This window comes from Toxorhynchites rutilus, chromosome 1 (assembly GCF_029784135.1).
Source record: "Toxorhynchites rutilus septentrionalis strain SRP chromosome 1, ASM2978413v1, whole genome shotgun sequence".
In the NCBI taxonomy this organism is placed as follows: domain Eukaryota; kingdom Metazoa; phylum Arthropoda; class Insecta; order Diptera; family Culicidae; genus Toxorhynchites; species Toxorhynchites rutilus.
Genome location: NC_073744.1, coordinates 20,649,448 through 20,662,508, shown reverse-complemented (window position 1 = coordinate 20,662,508; position 13,061 = coordinate 20,649,448). Strand labels below are relative to the sequence as shown.

The window sequence follows — 13,061 nt, the reverse complement described above, 5'->3', positions numbered from 1 at the left end:
TTTCGCCCCACGATACTTCTTTGATCGAGATTACTTCACCGAACGCAGTGAGAAAATCGACGACCTTCCTTTCGGATACATCTTCCGGGAGATCGTAAACACGTACTTCTACACTACCATCTTCCAGCGTAATTCGAAGAGTGTGTTTCTTCCCCTCACACTCCACTTCGTGCTTTCGCTCATGTTCATCGACGACTTTTTGTGCGATCGCCAATTCACTGACTTTTACGAACGCACATGCATCACCTCTGTGGCACTGAAGTCGTTTGATGTCTTCCATCTTCAATCCGAGAACTGAAGAACAAAATCCAACAAGCTTTTCGACCGACGGCTTAACGGCGAATTGAGAATAGTCTATTTTAAACGTGTTTTCTCGCCTCATCGCGGAACACTGATCACGCGACGCGGCACAGCATAGTATTAGAAAAATCAACGGTTAATGCTTCACTTGTGATAGGCGCAATGGGAATATACGTCTGCACGTCTCAAAAGCTGAGCGGTATATAATATGTATATCAAATGAAAGGGATTAAAACACAGTTATTTATGAAAAATGCAAATCCAAAATGGCCGCCACCACAAAATGGCGCCATATATATATTTTTTAAAACCTCATACTCATTCCACTTATCAAGCCCGTTCGTTTGATACACATATTAGCTATTCAATATGGAATTATTATACAAATTATTCAAAATTTCCGAGAATCAAAAATAAAACACTCCGGATAATCGAGTCTCCGGATAATCGACCTGTATTGTGAACGCCCGGCATGTTAGGTTTGACGCTAACCACTCGGCCACGGGAACAGTTGCAGTTGCAGACCCTATGTATGAGAAATATGATATGAGAAACCCCAGGCAGCAATGTCAGACAACACAATGCATTCAAAAACAAGGTACTCAGGATGAGCGGAAGAATTAAAATTAAAAATGAAAGTGTAGAATAAAAAAAATATTTAATCAAAGTAGTTGGACAGTTTGATTAAATATACTATGATCTATACCACATTTCCCTCATCAAGAATAAGCGAAGATATTTCCGTTCCTCCTAAAGTAAACCACGTGGTATGTGACAGTCTCTAATAATTTACGTAAACAAACAATGTAGCGTCTTAAATGCAGTGGACTGTAAACTGCTGGCTTAAACCCGCTGCGCGATTCCAAAGCTGCCTCAACGCAGCTTGCCCAGTGAGAGAACCAAATTCCCCCCCGTGGGCGCGATGCAAACTGCTTTCATTGCAATGATGCAGCGGGGATTTTCCATTCGCATGGAAACTTTAACCTCACTGTGGCGGATTGAGGGACACGTTGTTTTGGAGACAAAACACAACACACACTTAAACTTAAACTATGTACATTGTATTTAACTTAACTTTACTATACATAATATAATACAGCTTAAATTACTTAAAATGTCTTCTGCCGTTTTCCTTCAGTTTCTGACTTCAATTCGTTGCTGTTGCTTACGCTCTGCTGTCTTAATTCGAACTGTGTGCCGTCCTTGTACAGCACAAAACTATCCTCCAGTTAGTTGGCGGCATGTTTAATCCTGTTTGCGGGAGAGCAGTGGATTGCGCTTTGTGGCGTCGGGGGATCGCGTCGCATGCATCTATTCTCTCTTCAGTGCGCTTGCGACTGAACAAACAATAAGGACCTTAAATCTAAAACATCATTTTACATTTAGGGTTTCATCTATCACTATTACCTAAAGATTTAACAATAGCGAACAGCTGTTAAGCTGCAACCATCACGTGCAAGGCCGAGAATGTCAGTTAGTAGTTGAAAATCTCATTAAATACATAGTTGAACAATACATATATTTACATATAAACTTCAATAAAAAAAATATTCACACAATAGTTACATTAACACATTCTAGTAAACATTATTGTACACATTGGATTTAACTTCGCCATTCGTTCGATGCAGGTATCCCACTTGATATCGTATATCTTCTACGATATTCAACAACGCCTGATCCATCGGAAGAATTCCTTCTCCACTTGCCATCGTTACTGGAAAAGCCGAAACTGTTTCTTCGGCATCTCTCCATCATTTGACCACGGTTATATAAACGTATGGTGCGTTGAATTTCCGCTACAAACTGATGCACCCTGAAGAATTCCAACCCGCCCTTCATGGAAACATCTACCTCAGCGTTACTGTTCGGTAGACTCTCGATCGGAAACCATTTTATCCTCCGTATTTCGTTTCTCGTTTGAGGCCGGAAATTCGTCGAATATGGCACATCAGGAACCAAGTATAATCTCGAGGGATGTGTAAACATTACATCCCAAAATTTACCGGACGCTTTCTTCCGAATGTCGTATCCGATCTCCTCGAGAACTTCCCGCACAGCACAATCGAATGGATCCTCTTTTCCTTCCTTTTCCGCTTTGCCTTGGGGGAATCCCCATTTACCCTTGTAAGATTGTACCAAGAGAACATGTTTCATGTCCTCTGACAATAAAATGGCTCCATTGGTGGGGATCGTGTTAAGGTATCGCATGTATGCCGACATAATTCCATCGATCTTCGGAATGTGCTTCTGCAGAAATGGAACATGTCTGAAGATCTGGTATGCGAATCTGTTATATCCACATTTTTTATATTCATCCGAACATGAAACGTCCAGATAATGCCAATGAGCTTTTCGTATTGCGCAGCAAATCCCAATTAAATCATTACGATCCTTCATAGGTAGGATATACCTAGCTGCGAGAGTATCCAAAATCTGTTTTTCAATGGGATGATTCCAGGAATACATGATGATCCGTTGAGCTGTTTCTAGCGTTACTGAAATCTGAATTTCGTAATACGCATTTATATATTGAAAGATAGGTAGCAAAAGCTTAACTACCGCAGCTACCGTTTCCGCTTCTATTGACGTTGGTTTCGGTAGGTTTTAATTTTTGAACAACTGCAACTACCTGCAAGGTGTACCTTTCCGTTTCGGGTAGCCAGCAACAAGTAGCGCCGTTTTAAAGAGTGAATTTACCATGAGCGTGTTGAAGATCATTGACATATTATTAAAATTGAAAAATAAATCGGCTTAGCGAGCGTAGACATAAATGTAACGAAGATATTACTATTAATACAGCTGATGAATAAACATGGATTTAATAATTATGCATGTAATATATGTATCATTTTTGTTGAGAAGTATTGAGTAGAAATGAGTATGGTGAGGACAGAATTCTGATTGAATCTACTTTCACTTGCAAAATCGATTAACTTTAACGATTAACTTCACATTCATACATTGTGGTCACATGATGAAAAATTTGGATAGTTTTGGCTCTTCGCCTACGGCTACGACTTCGATTGGAGAGGAAATTCTTTCGAGAAATCGTTAGTGAATATCGTAGAAGATTTACGATATTAAGGCGGGTATCAGCAACGCATGTGTGGCGGAGTTAAATTCAATGTCTATTTTGTATAAGGCGTTGTGTACAAATTACGTAACGCGAATAGGGTGGTGGGACCAAATGAGGTGTGCTTCCTGAGCCAAGATGATAAAGCACGTGTTTTAATGGGTTTAACAGCAGTCAGTAAGCAAGCACTGATAGATGCATCTCGAACATATCTACATAATAATCTGTATTTCAACAGATTGTTTTAAACTGAAACCAAGAATCTGTAGATACAGATCACAAATTATTTGTGTTTATACAGAATTTACCGTTTTTTTAAAATAACTTTGCAATAATGGCTCGAGGTTAATAATATGTTACCCATCTCAAATTTCCATTGAACCTCAATAAAGAAATGTATTTTTACTACTGTGTATATAATTTTTCGCATTAAGTGGATATCATCAACATCGTCTAACCAATAATTTCTATGCCAATCAAAGGTAGTAAAGCTAAAATTATGCAAAAAAAATTGGACTTATAAACCCAATACAGATTTTAATACAGATTTTTTGAGAAAAAGTTAAGATAAAAAGATTGCTAAAGAGACTGTTAAACAAAAGCTTATCCCGTCCATTGCCGCAGGGTGCTTGAGCAGCTTGGTCATGCAGAAGCAGTTTAATACAGTTGTCCAATGTACATTGCAGTTCGTTCAGGAAGGCACTGTTCTTTGAACGCATTCTTTCATGGGCTCGATTTTAAAAGGGTGAGCGAGCTGCCTGAATTCGAAATTATTCAGCTTCAAGAAAGAATCAAGCCAGTAATCATAAATAATGTAGATAGAGGCCCTGACCAGAACCCGTTTTAAAAAGTTCATAGATATGTTCGATTCATCAAGCCTCCGTGGCGGCGATGACCTCCTCATTCGACTCAAATTTCTGCCCGGCGAGTGACTTTTCCAAGTTTGGAAACAAAAAAACAGGAAGTGGGTTATATCTATGGTATAACCGCAAGGGTGACGTAGGACTATCGTTGATTTAGAGATCATTTGTTTGAAGTTGAATCAAAATCCATTCTGAATGAATTAATAAATGAATATTTGGGGGACTTCGAAAACGAGAGCGTTACGTTGGAGGCACAAGGTTTTATGCATCCAATATAGGATACGAAAAACCTTGTTCTGAAGAATAATCTTCAGAAGCTTTCCTGCTAACTGCACTTGATTGACAAATCACAAAACCAAATGTATTATATGGATATTTTATGGATAGAAAACGCTAAAATAAACTCTTTCGCTTGAATGTAATTTTCAATTCCAAGGGGAACTGGCAGATTATTTTCCAGCAACGATTAGATATTTCCACATTTTCCTCGATACTGGAAGCCCACCAGTGGTTAATACTAACTCGATAACCACCTGTTAATAGCTCTTGATTGAAAAATATTTGGTCACAGTGTTACATGGATAGAAAACATTAAAATAAACTCTTTCACATGAATGTATTTTTAAATTCCCAGAGGAACTGACAGATTATTTTCCAGCAATGATTAGATTTTTCCGGAACTTTCTCGATGCTGAATGGCATCCAAACGGAAAGAATTCTGCGCGTGTATGTGTCGATCCTTCGCCGTCCACCTCCTCCAGCACGTTAGGCAACGATGTTATCTTGTCGATGTCCTCACGAAAAATGAATGCGTCTCACCACCAGAATAGATCTTTCCGGAAACGGAAAGAATTCTGCGCGTGTATGTGTCTCCTGAAGCACGTTAGGCAACGATGTTGTCTTGTCGATGTCCTCACGAAAAATGAATGCGTATCACCACCAGAATATCGCTTAAGTATGATTTTTGCGTGTGATTGAATCGAGAGAAGGTGTGGTTTACGATGGCAATTTGGAAGGCAAACTAGAGGGGAATGAACTCTCTGAGCTCGAAACTTTCGACGCCTGAGCAAGAATCGATTGCGTGCGCATACAATATTGGATTCGGAAATATCCTACTGATGGGGAAGAATAATCTTCAGAAGCTTTCCTGCTAATTACACTTGGTTGGAAAATTACAAAATCAAATGAATTTGATCGCTGTGTTAGATGGTTAGAAAACATTAAAATAAACTCTTTCACATGAATGTATTTTTAAATTCCCAGAGGAACTGGCAGATTATTTTCCAGAAATGATTAGATCTTTCCGGAACTTTCTCAATGCTGAATGGCATCCAAACGGAAAGAATTCCGCGCGTGTATGTGTGTGTGTAGCGATGTCTTCCCGGGGAACCGTTTGTGGCATCACTCTCCTCCTGATGGATTACCTTCTGGCCTAAGGTGCACAAACAGGCTCTTGGTGACACCGTTCATCCGCGCTTTCATGATAAACGAAGAGCTTCACCACAACAGCGACAACATGCTCCAATCGCTGTTCAATTAGAACTGAGTGGATTTCCGAGCGGCGCTTGCTTATATACCGATTGGTGCTTTCAATAGCCTGTTTCGAGAACAATTTTAAGGCTATTGAAACAAGTTTTTGGATCAAAAAGTAACAAATATATAACGCGTAGACATTTTATCTTTCGAAAGAAGTGTTTATCATACCATTTCGTTCAGTTGTTCAGGAGCTATTAACGCTCAAAATCTCGGTCTCCGGCGTAACGCTTTCGGTTTCGAAACTTTGATTTTACACCCCGGTATAGAAATGAAAGACGTAGTCCTACGTCAAAAAAGGCGCACGGGGCCGAATCTGGAGAACACGGTGGATGAGGTAGCAGTTCGTAGTGCAATTCGACCAATTTTGACAGTAGCCGTTTAGGAGAATGTACTACACGATAAGTAATCTCTCTTGCGATACTGACACCATCGGGCGACGAAGCTAAGTACTTATCGGATCGCCCTCGTATATCTTTCGAGTTTGCTTTCTCGACTGTTCAAGTAATTTTTATGCTGTCTTTAGAGTCGAATTAATTGCCCTTGAAGATGCCTTTGATTTGCCCAGTTGAGAGTAGTATTCGTGGAATTTCATCCACTGATTTCTAGGAGCCGGCTTTGGGGTTAGCTAAAGGTGAATCGTTTAGTTTACCTCAAGTTTGTTTCCCGCACAACGTTGTCGTAAAGGAATCACGATTTACTTCGAACAACAATTTCGTTGCGTTTTTGAAGAAAGAGGCATATGAAAATGCAATCCATTGATGATTTTTCGGTGAAATTGTGTGGAACCCACACATCGTAACGATTTACATAACCTAACTTCATTCAGCTCGCGCAGTCCGAAGACATCGGTCGCAAATTTGTTCGCGTCTATTATAGAGTGGAGATTATACCGTTATCAGTTCGTGGCTGGTGAAGTTATTTCGCCCTAACGGGGTTCTCTTTATTGCGCGAGTGAGGAGAGCAGCAATCACTACCAGCGTGAGGAAGAAGTCCTCCACGGCGGACGCGGTGCGTGTGCCGTATCATCGCTGTGTGTGCTTTAGCATCGTCATCGATTCCATCATCGTGTTTTGGTGCGATATACCGTTGCATCTGTGCCGAGCGATTGCCACGCGGTTCGATTGGGACACCGTTTCAATTCATTCGCATTGGTGTGCGATTTAGGTATAATATATATTAGGTTTAGAAATACAAAAAAAAATAAAAATTATATTATTTTATAACTGCCGTAATGGCAGAATGTCATGTTGACATGGAGATTGAAACTACTGTTTCCTCCTCACTAGCTACAACGGGGGCTGGGAAGTCGCTTAAACGCGTTCCCCCCTCAGAAGATGTCTCTTCAGAGAAAGAGGTAATCTACCTTAACAAGCCCCCCTCAAGAAAATTGGCAAACTTTTCCTCCTCGCCCCCTCAATCTCCCGCTCCCGCTTCCGCTCTACTACCGAACTTGCCTCCCAGCCCTACTGATCCCGCTCCCGTTCAACAATCGACCTCGTCCTCCCCCTCAGTTGTTTCCTCTCCTCGTGTCAAGGTCTATCCAGACGATGCACTTGGAGCTGGTCCATGGGTTGTTTTTTTCCGGCCTAAACCAAAAGGAAAGTCAATTAATGTCATTCAGGTTTCGAAAGATCTGGCAAGATTATATTCCTCCGTGGTCGAAATCTCTAAGGTTAGACCGAACAAACTGCGTGTTGTCGTGAGTGATCGGAAACACGCGAATGCAATTGTGATCGACGAGAGATTCTCCCTAGAGTATCGCGTCTACGTGCCCTCCCATGACGTAGAAATCTCGGGGGTGGTAACTGAAACTGGTCTGACGTGCGAAATGATAAAAGAAGGAGTTGGTAAATTTAAAAGACTCCCGTTGGTGGGTGTTAAAATTTTGGACAGCCGCCAACTAGCAAAAGTATCCCAGGAAGAGGGAAAAACTAAATTCACGCCGTCAGACTCGTTTCGAGTAACTTTTGCTGGTTCCGCTCTACCTGACTACGTCATGGTGGGCAAATTGAGATTGCCTGTGCGACTCTTCGTGCCAAAGCCCATGACTTGCCAAAAATGCAAGTCAGTTGGTCACACTTCAGATTATTGTGCCAACAAGGAGCGCTGTGCCACTTGCGGAGAGCAACATGAGGGGAAATCCTGCAGTGCGACTGAGCATAAATGTCCATATTGCGGGGGATCCCCACACGAGCTCTCAGTGTGTGAAACTTACAAGAGTCGCTGGGAGAAACAGAAGCGCTCTTTGAAGGAACGCTCGAAACGCACTTTTGCGGATATTTTAAAGGGCGCTTCTCCACGGGCCCAACAACAACAACCAATCAACACACAAAATGTCTTCGCCACGTTGCCCGTTGACGAAATAGAAGCGGACACAGCTAACGGGGGCACACCGTTCATTTTCCAAGGGAATCCCCGGCGCAAAAATGTGACCACTCCCAAAGTTCAAGGACAAGCCCCTCCGGTGATACCCCCTGTTAGCATGCCTAAAAAATCGAGTGCAGCGGACAAGCAAAATCAGGTTCCTCCTGGATTCCGCGGGAATAATTCACCTTCGAATGGCCCAGCACTCGAGGGGACATCAAAAACCCCAACTGTCCCTGTTTTTCCGTCCAGTTCAACTTCCCAATCGGGATTTATAAAGTTGTCTGACCTTTTGGACCAAATCTTCAAGTGTTTTAATGTTTCCGACTCCATCAGAACCATTGTCACCGCAATGCTTCCAGTACTAAAGACAATTTTGCAGCAATTGATGCAAACATGGCCCCTCCTTGCAATGATTATCTCTCTTGATGTCTAATTTAAATAGAGAGGTCGGAGACATCACTGTTTTACAGTGGAATTGTCGTAGTCTTATCCCTAAATTGGATACATTCAAATTTTTAATTCATAACTTCAATTGTGATGTTTTTGCTCTGTCCGAAACTTGGCTTTCTTCGCGAGATGATCTCTCTTTCCACGATTTTAATATCATACGCTTGGACCGTGATGACAGATACGGAGGGGTGCTATTGGGTATCAATAAGTGCCACTCATTTTTTCGAATTGACCTTCCACCTATTGGAGGGATCGAAGCTGTTGCTTGTCATGCAAACATCAGAGGCAAAGACCTCTGTATTGTCAGCTTGTATTGGCCTCCGAGAGCTGCGGTTAGCCGCAATCAACTTGTTGACATGTGCTCACTCCTTCCTGAGCCACGATTGATCTTGGGAGACTTCAACTCTCACGGAACTGCCTGGGGGGAACAGTACGACGACAATCGTTCATTGTTGATATATGACCTTTGTAACAGCTTCAATATGACCGTTTTGAACACTGGGGAAACAACACGTGTACCTAAACCTCCTGCTAACCCAAGTGCTCTTGACCTCTCGCTTTGCTCGAATTCACTATCGTTAGATTGCAAGTGGAATGTAATCCAGGACCCCAACGGTAGTGATCACTTGCCAATCAAAATTTCCATCACCACTGGGTCGAATTCTTCTGAATCTATAAATTTGGCATATGATCTCACAAGACACATTGACTGGAAAAAATATGCGGACGCGATTACTCTAGCCATCAATTCCAGAGATGGTTTACCTCCATTGGAGGAGTATAACTTCCTTTCTCGTTTGATATATGACAGCGCGGTTCGCGCTCAAACGAAACCCATCCCAGGTTCCACTATTCGTCAAAGGCCTCCCAATCCATGGTGGGATAGCCAATGTTCCAAGATTTATCAGGATAAATCGAACGCATTTAAAGCTTTTCGGAAACGTGGAACCATTGAGAATTTTCAAACGTATTTGGACCTTGAATATCAATTTAAAAACTTGATCAAAGGGAAAAAACGTGCTTATTGGCGAAATTTCGTGGGAGGTTTGTCACGAGAAACGTCAATGAAAAAATTATGGAAAGTGGCTCGAAACATGAGAAATCGCTCTTCATCGAATGAAAGCGAAGAATATTCACATCGATGGATTTTTAATTTTGCACGGAAGGTTTGTCCTGATTCCGCTCCTGTGCAAAAAATTGTTCGAGATATACCACAAGATAGGTGCGATCTTGATTCCGAGTTTTCGATGGTAGAATTCTCTCTTGCTCTCCTTTCTTGTAACAATTCTGCTCCAGGAACGGATAGAATTAAGTTCAACTTATTAAAAAACCTCCCTGATGTGGCGAAACATCGCTTGTTGAATTTATTCAATCGGTTTCTGGAGCATAATATTGTTCCAGATGATTGGAGACAAGTACGAGTTATAGCTATTCAAAAACCCGGAAAATCCGCGTCCGACTTCAATTCGTACCGCCCAATAGCAATGCTGTCTTGTATACGGAAATTGTTGGAGAAAATGATCTTGTTTCGCCTTGATCATTGGGTTGAAACGAATGGCTTACTCTCAGATACACAATATGGGTTCCGCAGGGGCAAGGGGACGAATGATTGTCTTGCGTTGCTTTCTTCAGAAATTCAAATGGCTTACGCCGAAAAAAAACAAATGGCTTCAGTATTCTTGGACATAAAGGGGGCCTTTGATTCAGTTTCAATAGAGGTTTTGTCAGACAAATTACACTCTCGGGGTCTGCCGCCTCTGTTGAATAATATGTTATATAACTTGTTTTGTGAGAAACAGTTGAATTTTTCTCACGGGGATTCGACAGTAAATCGGGTCTCCTACATGGGCCTCCCCCAGGGCTCATGTTTAAGTCCCCTTTTGTACAACTTCTATGTAAACGACATCGACAATTGTCTTACACAAAATTGCAGCCTAAGACAACTTGCAGATGATGGAGTGGTGTCTGTCGTAGGATCAAACGAATCCGACCTGCAAGGTCCCTTACAAGATACTTTGAACAATTTTTCAACCTGGGCCATTGGGCTAGGGATCGAATTCTCCACGGAGAAAACAGAGATGGTGGTTTTTTCTAGGAAGCATAGACCAGCAAAACCAAAGCTTCAACTTTTGGGTAAACCGATCACTCATGCTATGTCATTCAAGTATCTTGGGGTCTGGTTCGACTCCAAATGTACTTGGGGGGCCCATATTAGGTATCTGAGTAAAAAATGCCAACAAAGAATAAACTTTCTCCGTACAATTACCGGCACCTGGTGGGGAGCCCATCCCGAAGATCTTATAATGTTGTATCGAACAACTATTCTCTCAGTGATGGAGTATGGCAGTTTCTGTTTTCAATCAGCTGCCAAAACACATCTCATTAAACTCGAGCGAATTCAGTATCTTTGTCTCCGTATTGCGTTGGGATGTATGCCCTCAACGCATACCATGAGTCTCGAGGTTTTGGCAGGCGTACTCCCACTAAAAGATCGCTTCAATTTATTATCTCTTCGGTTCCTCATCCGGTGTAAGGTTATGAACCCATTGGTGATCGGAAATTTTGAGCAGCTTACCGAGCTAAATTTTCATTCAGGATTCATGAGCTCAAATCATGAATTCATCTCCATGCAGGTTGATCCTTCTTCGTATACTCCCAACCGTGTTTGTTTTCCTGACTACATCAATTCCTCTGTACATTTTGATCTGTTCATGAAGGAGAAAATCCATGGAATTCCAGATTATCATCGATCGGGGATCGTTCCTACGATCTTCAATGCAAAGTATGGGCGTGTCAATTGTGATAATATGTACTTTACTGATGGGTCCTCTATGAATGAGTCCACAGGATTTGGAGTGTTCAACGAAATTTTTAGCACCTCCCACAGTCTTCAGAATCCTTGCTCTGTGTATATTGCTGAATTGGCAGCAATACATTGGGCGCTGGACAGCGTCGCCTCACGACCTGTTGAACACTATTACATTGTAACGGATAGTCTTAGCTCTGTCGAAGCTATCCGTTCAGTGAGGCCGGAAAAGCACTCGCCGTACTTCCTTGAGAGAATACGAGAAAATTTGAGTGCTTTAACCAGACGCTGTTATGTCATTACCTTTGTCTGGGTCCCTTCACATTGCTCAATTCCGGGTAACGAGAGGGCTGACTCATTGGCAAAGGTAGGTGCAATTGAAGGCGATATTTATCAGCGTCAAATCGCTTTCAATGAATTTTATTCTTTAGTCCGTAAAAATACCATCGCTAACTGGCAACGTAAATGGAACGAAGATGAATTGGGCCGGTGGTTTCACTCGATTATCCCTAAGGTTAGCCTCAAACCATGGTTCAAAAGTCTGGACTTGAGTCGGGACTTTATTCGCACCTTCTCCCGACTCATGTCCAATCATTGTTCGTTAGACGCGCTACTCTTTCGTTTTAATCTTGCCGATGGCAATATCTGTGCTTGTGGCCAAGGTTACCACGACATCGAACACGTTGTTTGGTCGTGCGAGGAGTATCTTGTTGCCAGATCGAATTTAGAAAACTCTCTTCGGGCTAGAGGAAGGCAGCCCAATGTGCCGGTGAGAGATGTGTTGGCTCGGTTAGACCTTGATTACATGTCCCAAATATATGTCTTCCTAAAAGCTATCGATCTTCGTGTGTGATTGTCCTTATATCCTTATATTCTCCTTTTCCTTTTCCTTCGCGAGAAATCAAATCCCTTCTTACTAACAATAGAATAAGGTGAAATGTAAATACATGTTAGATATAAGATAGGCTTAAGAATTGAGTATGATGAATGTGAGTGCGAATGTGAGTGTGAACATTGTCAACATATCCTTATATCCCATCCTTTTCCTGAAACAAAATGTCACCCTTCTAAACTCGAGCAAGCCGCGAGTAATCGGTTCTCTACTTCATTAACATTAGCATTAATAAAAAATGTTTATATATACTTGTAACTATACAGATAGGAGTTTGGCTCCTTTAAACTTATGTAACTGAGCCTGTAAAAATAAACGATTTAATAAAAAAAAAAAATAACCTAACTTCAGCAGATGCTCATGAACAGTGGCATTAGATATATGTAGTGAATCTGCTAATTCCTTTGTCATGTATCAAATATTTTTCTTGATAAGCATAATGCTTAGCATTCTTAGCATAATTCTAAGTAGTTAGTATTTCTTTTATTATTTCCATTCCAAGTCTATTTATAATCTTTGTTAAACTGGTCGGACTCGATTATCCGGAGTATTGATTTTTTTTTCACTCCGGATAATCGAGTCATAAAAAAACGAATTTTCTCTCGGTAAACGTAATATAATTAGGATTTGCACTTATTTATTGAACGGTTTTATCTAGGTTGACCCGTTTGTGTGTTTGTGACTTTGTAACTTTGTAACATTGTCTGCAGCGCTGTACCACATTAATAGAAATTTAACCCCCTTCCTGTTGACCGTTTGATCTGAAAGTTG

The 13,061-nt window shown here is 41.4% G+C and overlaps 2 protein-coding genes across 2 annotated transcripts in view; both read left to right on the top strand.

Annotated features, from left to right (window-relative positions):
• LOC129763562 (uncharacterized) overlaps positions 1 to 8,931 on the top strand; it is a 212,654-nt gene extending 203,723 nt beyond the window's left edge. Inside the window, exon 2 of the mRNA XM_055762758.1 lies at positions 6,940 to 8,931. Within this exon, the coding sequence (XP_055618733.1) occupies positions 7,007 to 8,575 (1,569 nt within the window). The 5' untranslated portion in view covers positions 6,940 to 7,006 and the 3' untranslated portion in view covers positions 8,576 to 8,931. The remainder of the gene's footprint in view (positions 1 to 6,939) is intronic.
• The window catches only part of LOC129763564 (calexcitin-1), a 175,237-nt gene that overhangs the window by 115,391 nt on the left and 46,785 nt on the right, over positions 1 to 13,061 (top strand). The gene's annotated exons all lie outside the window — the stretch shown is intronic.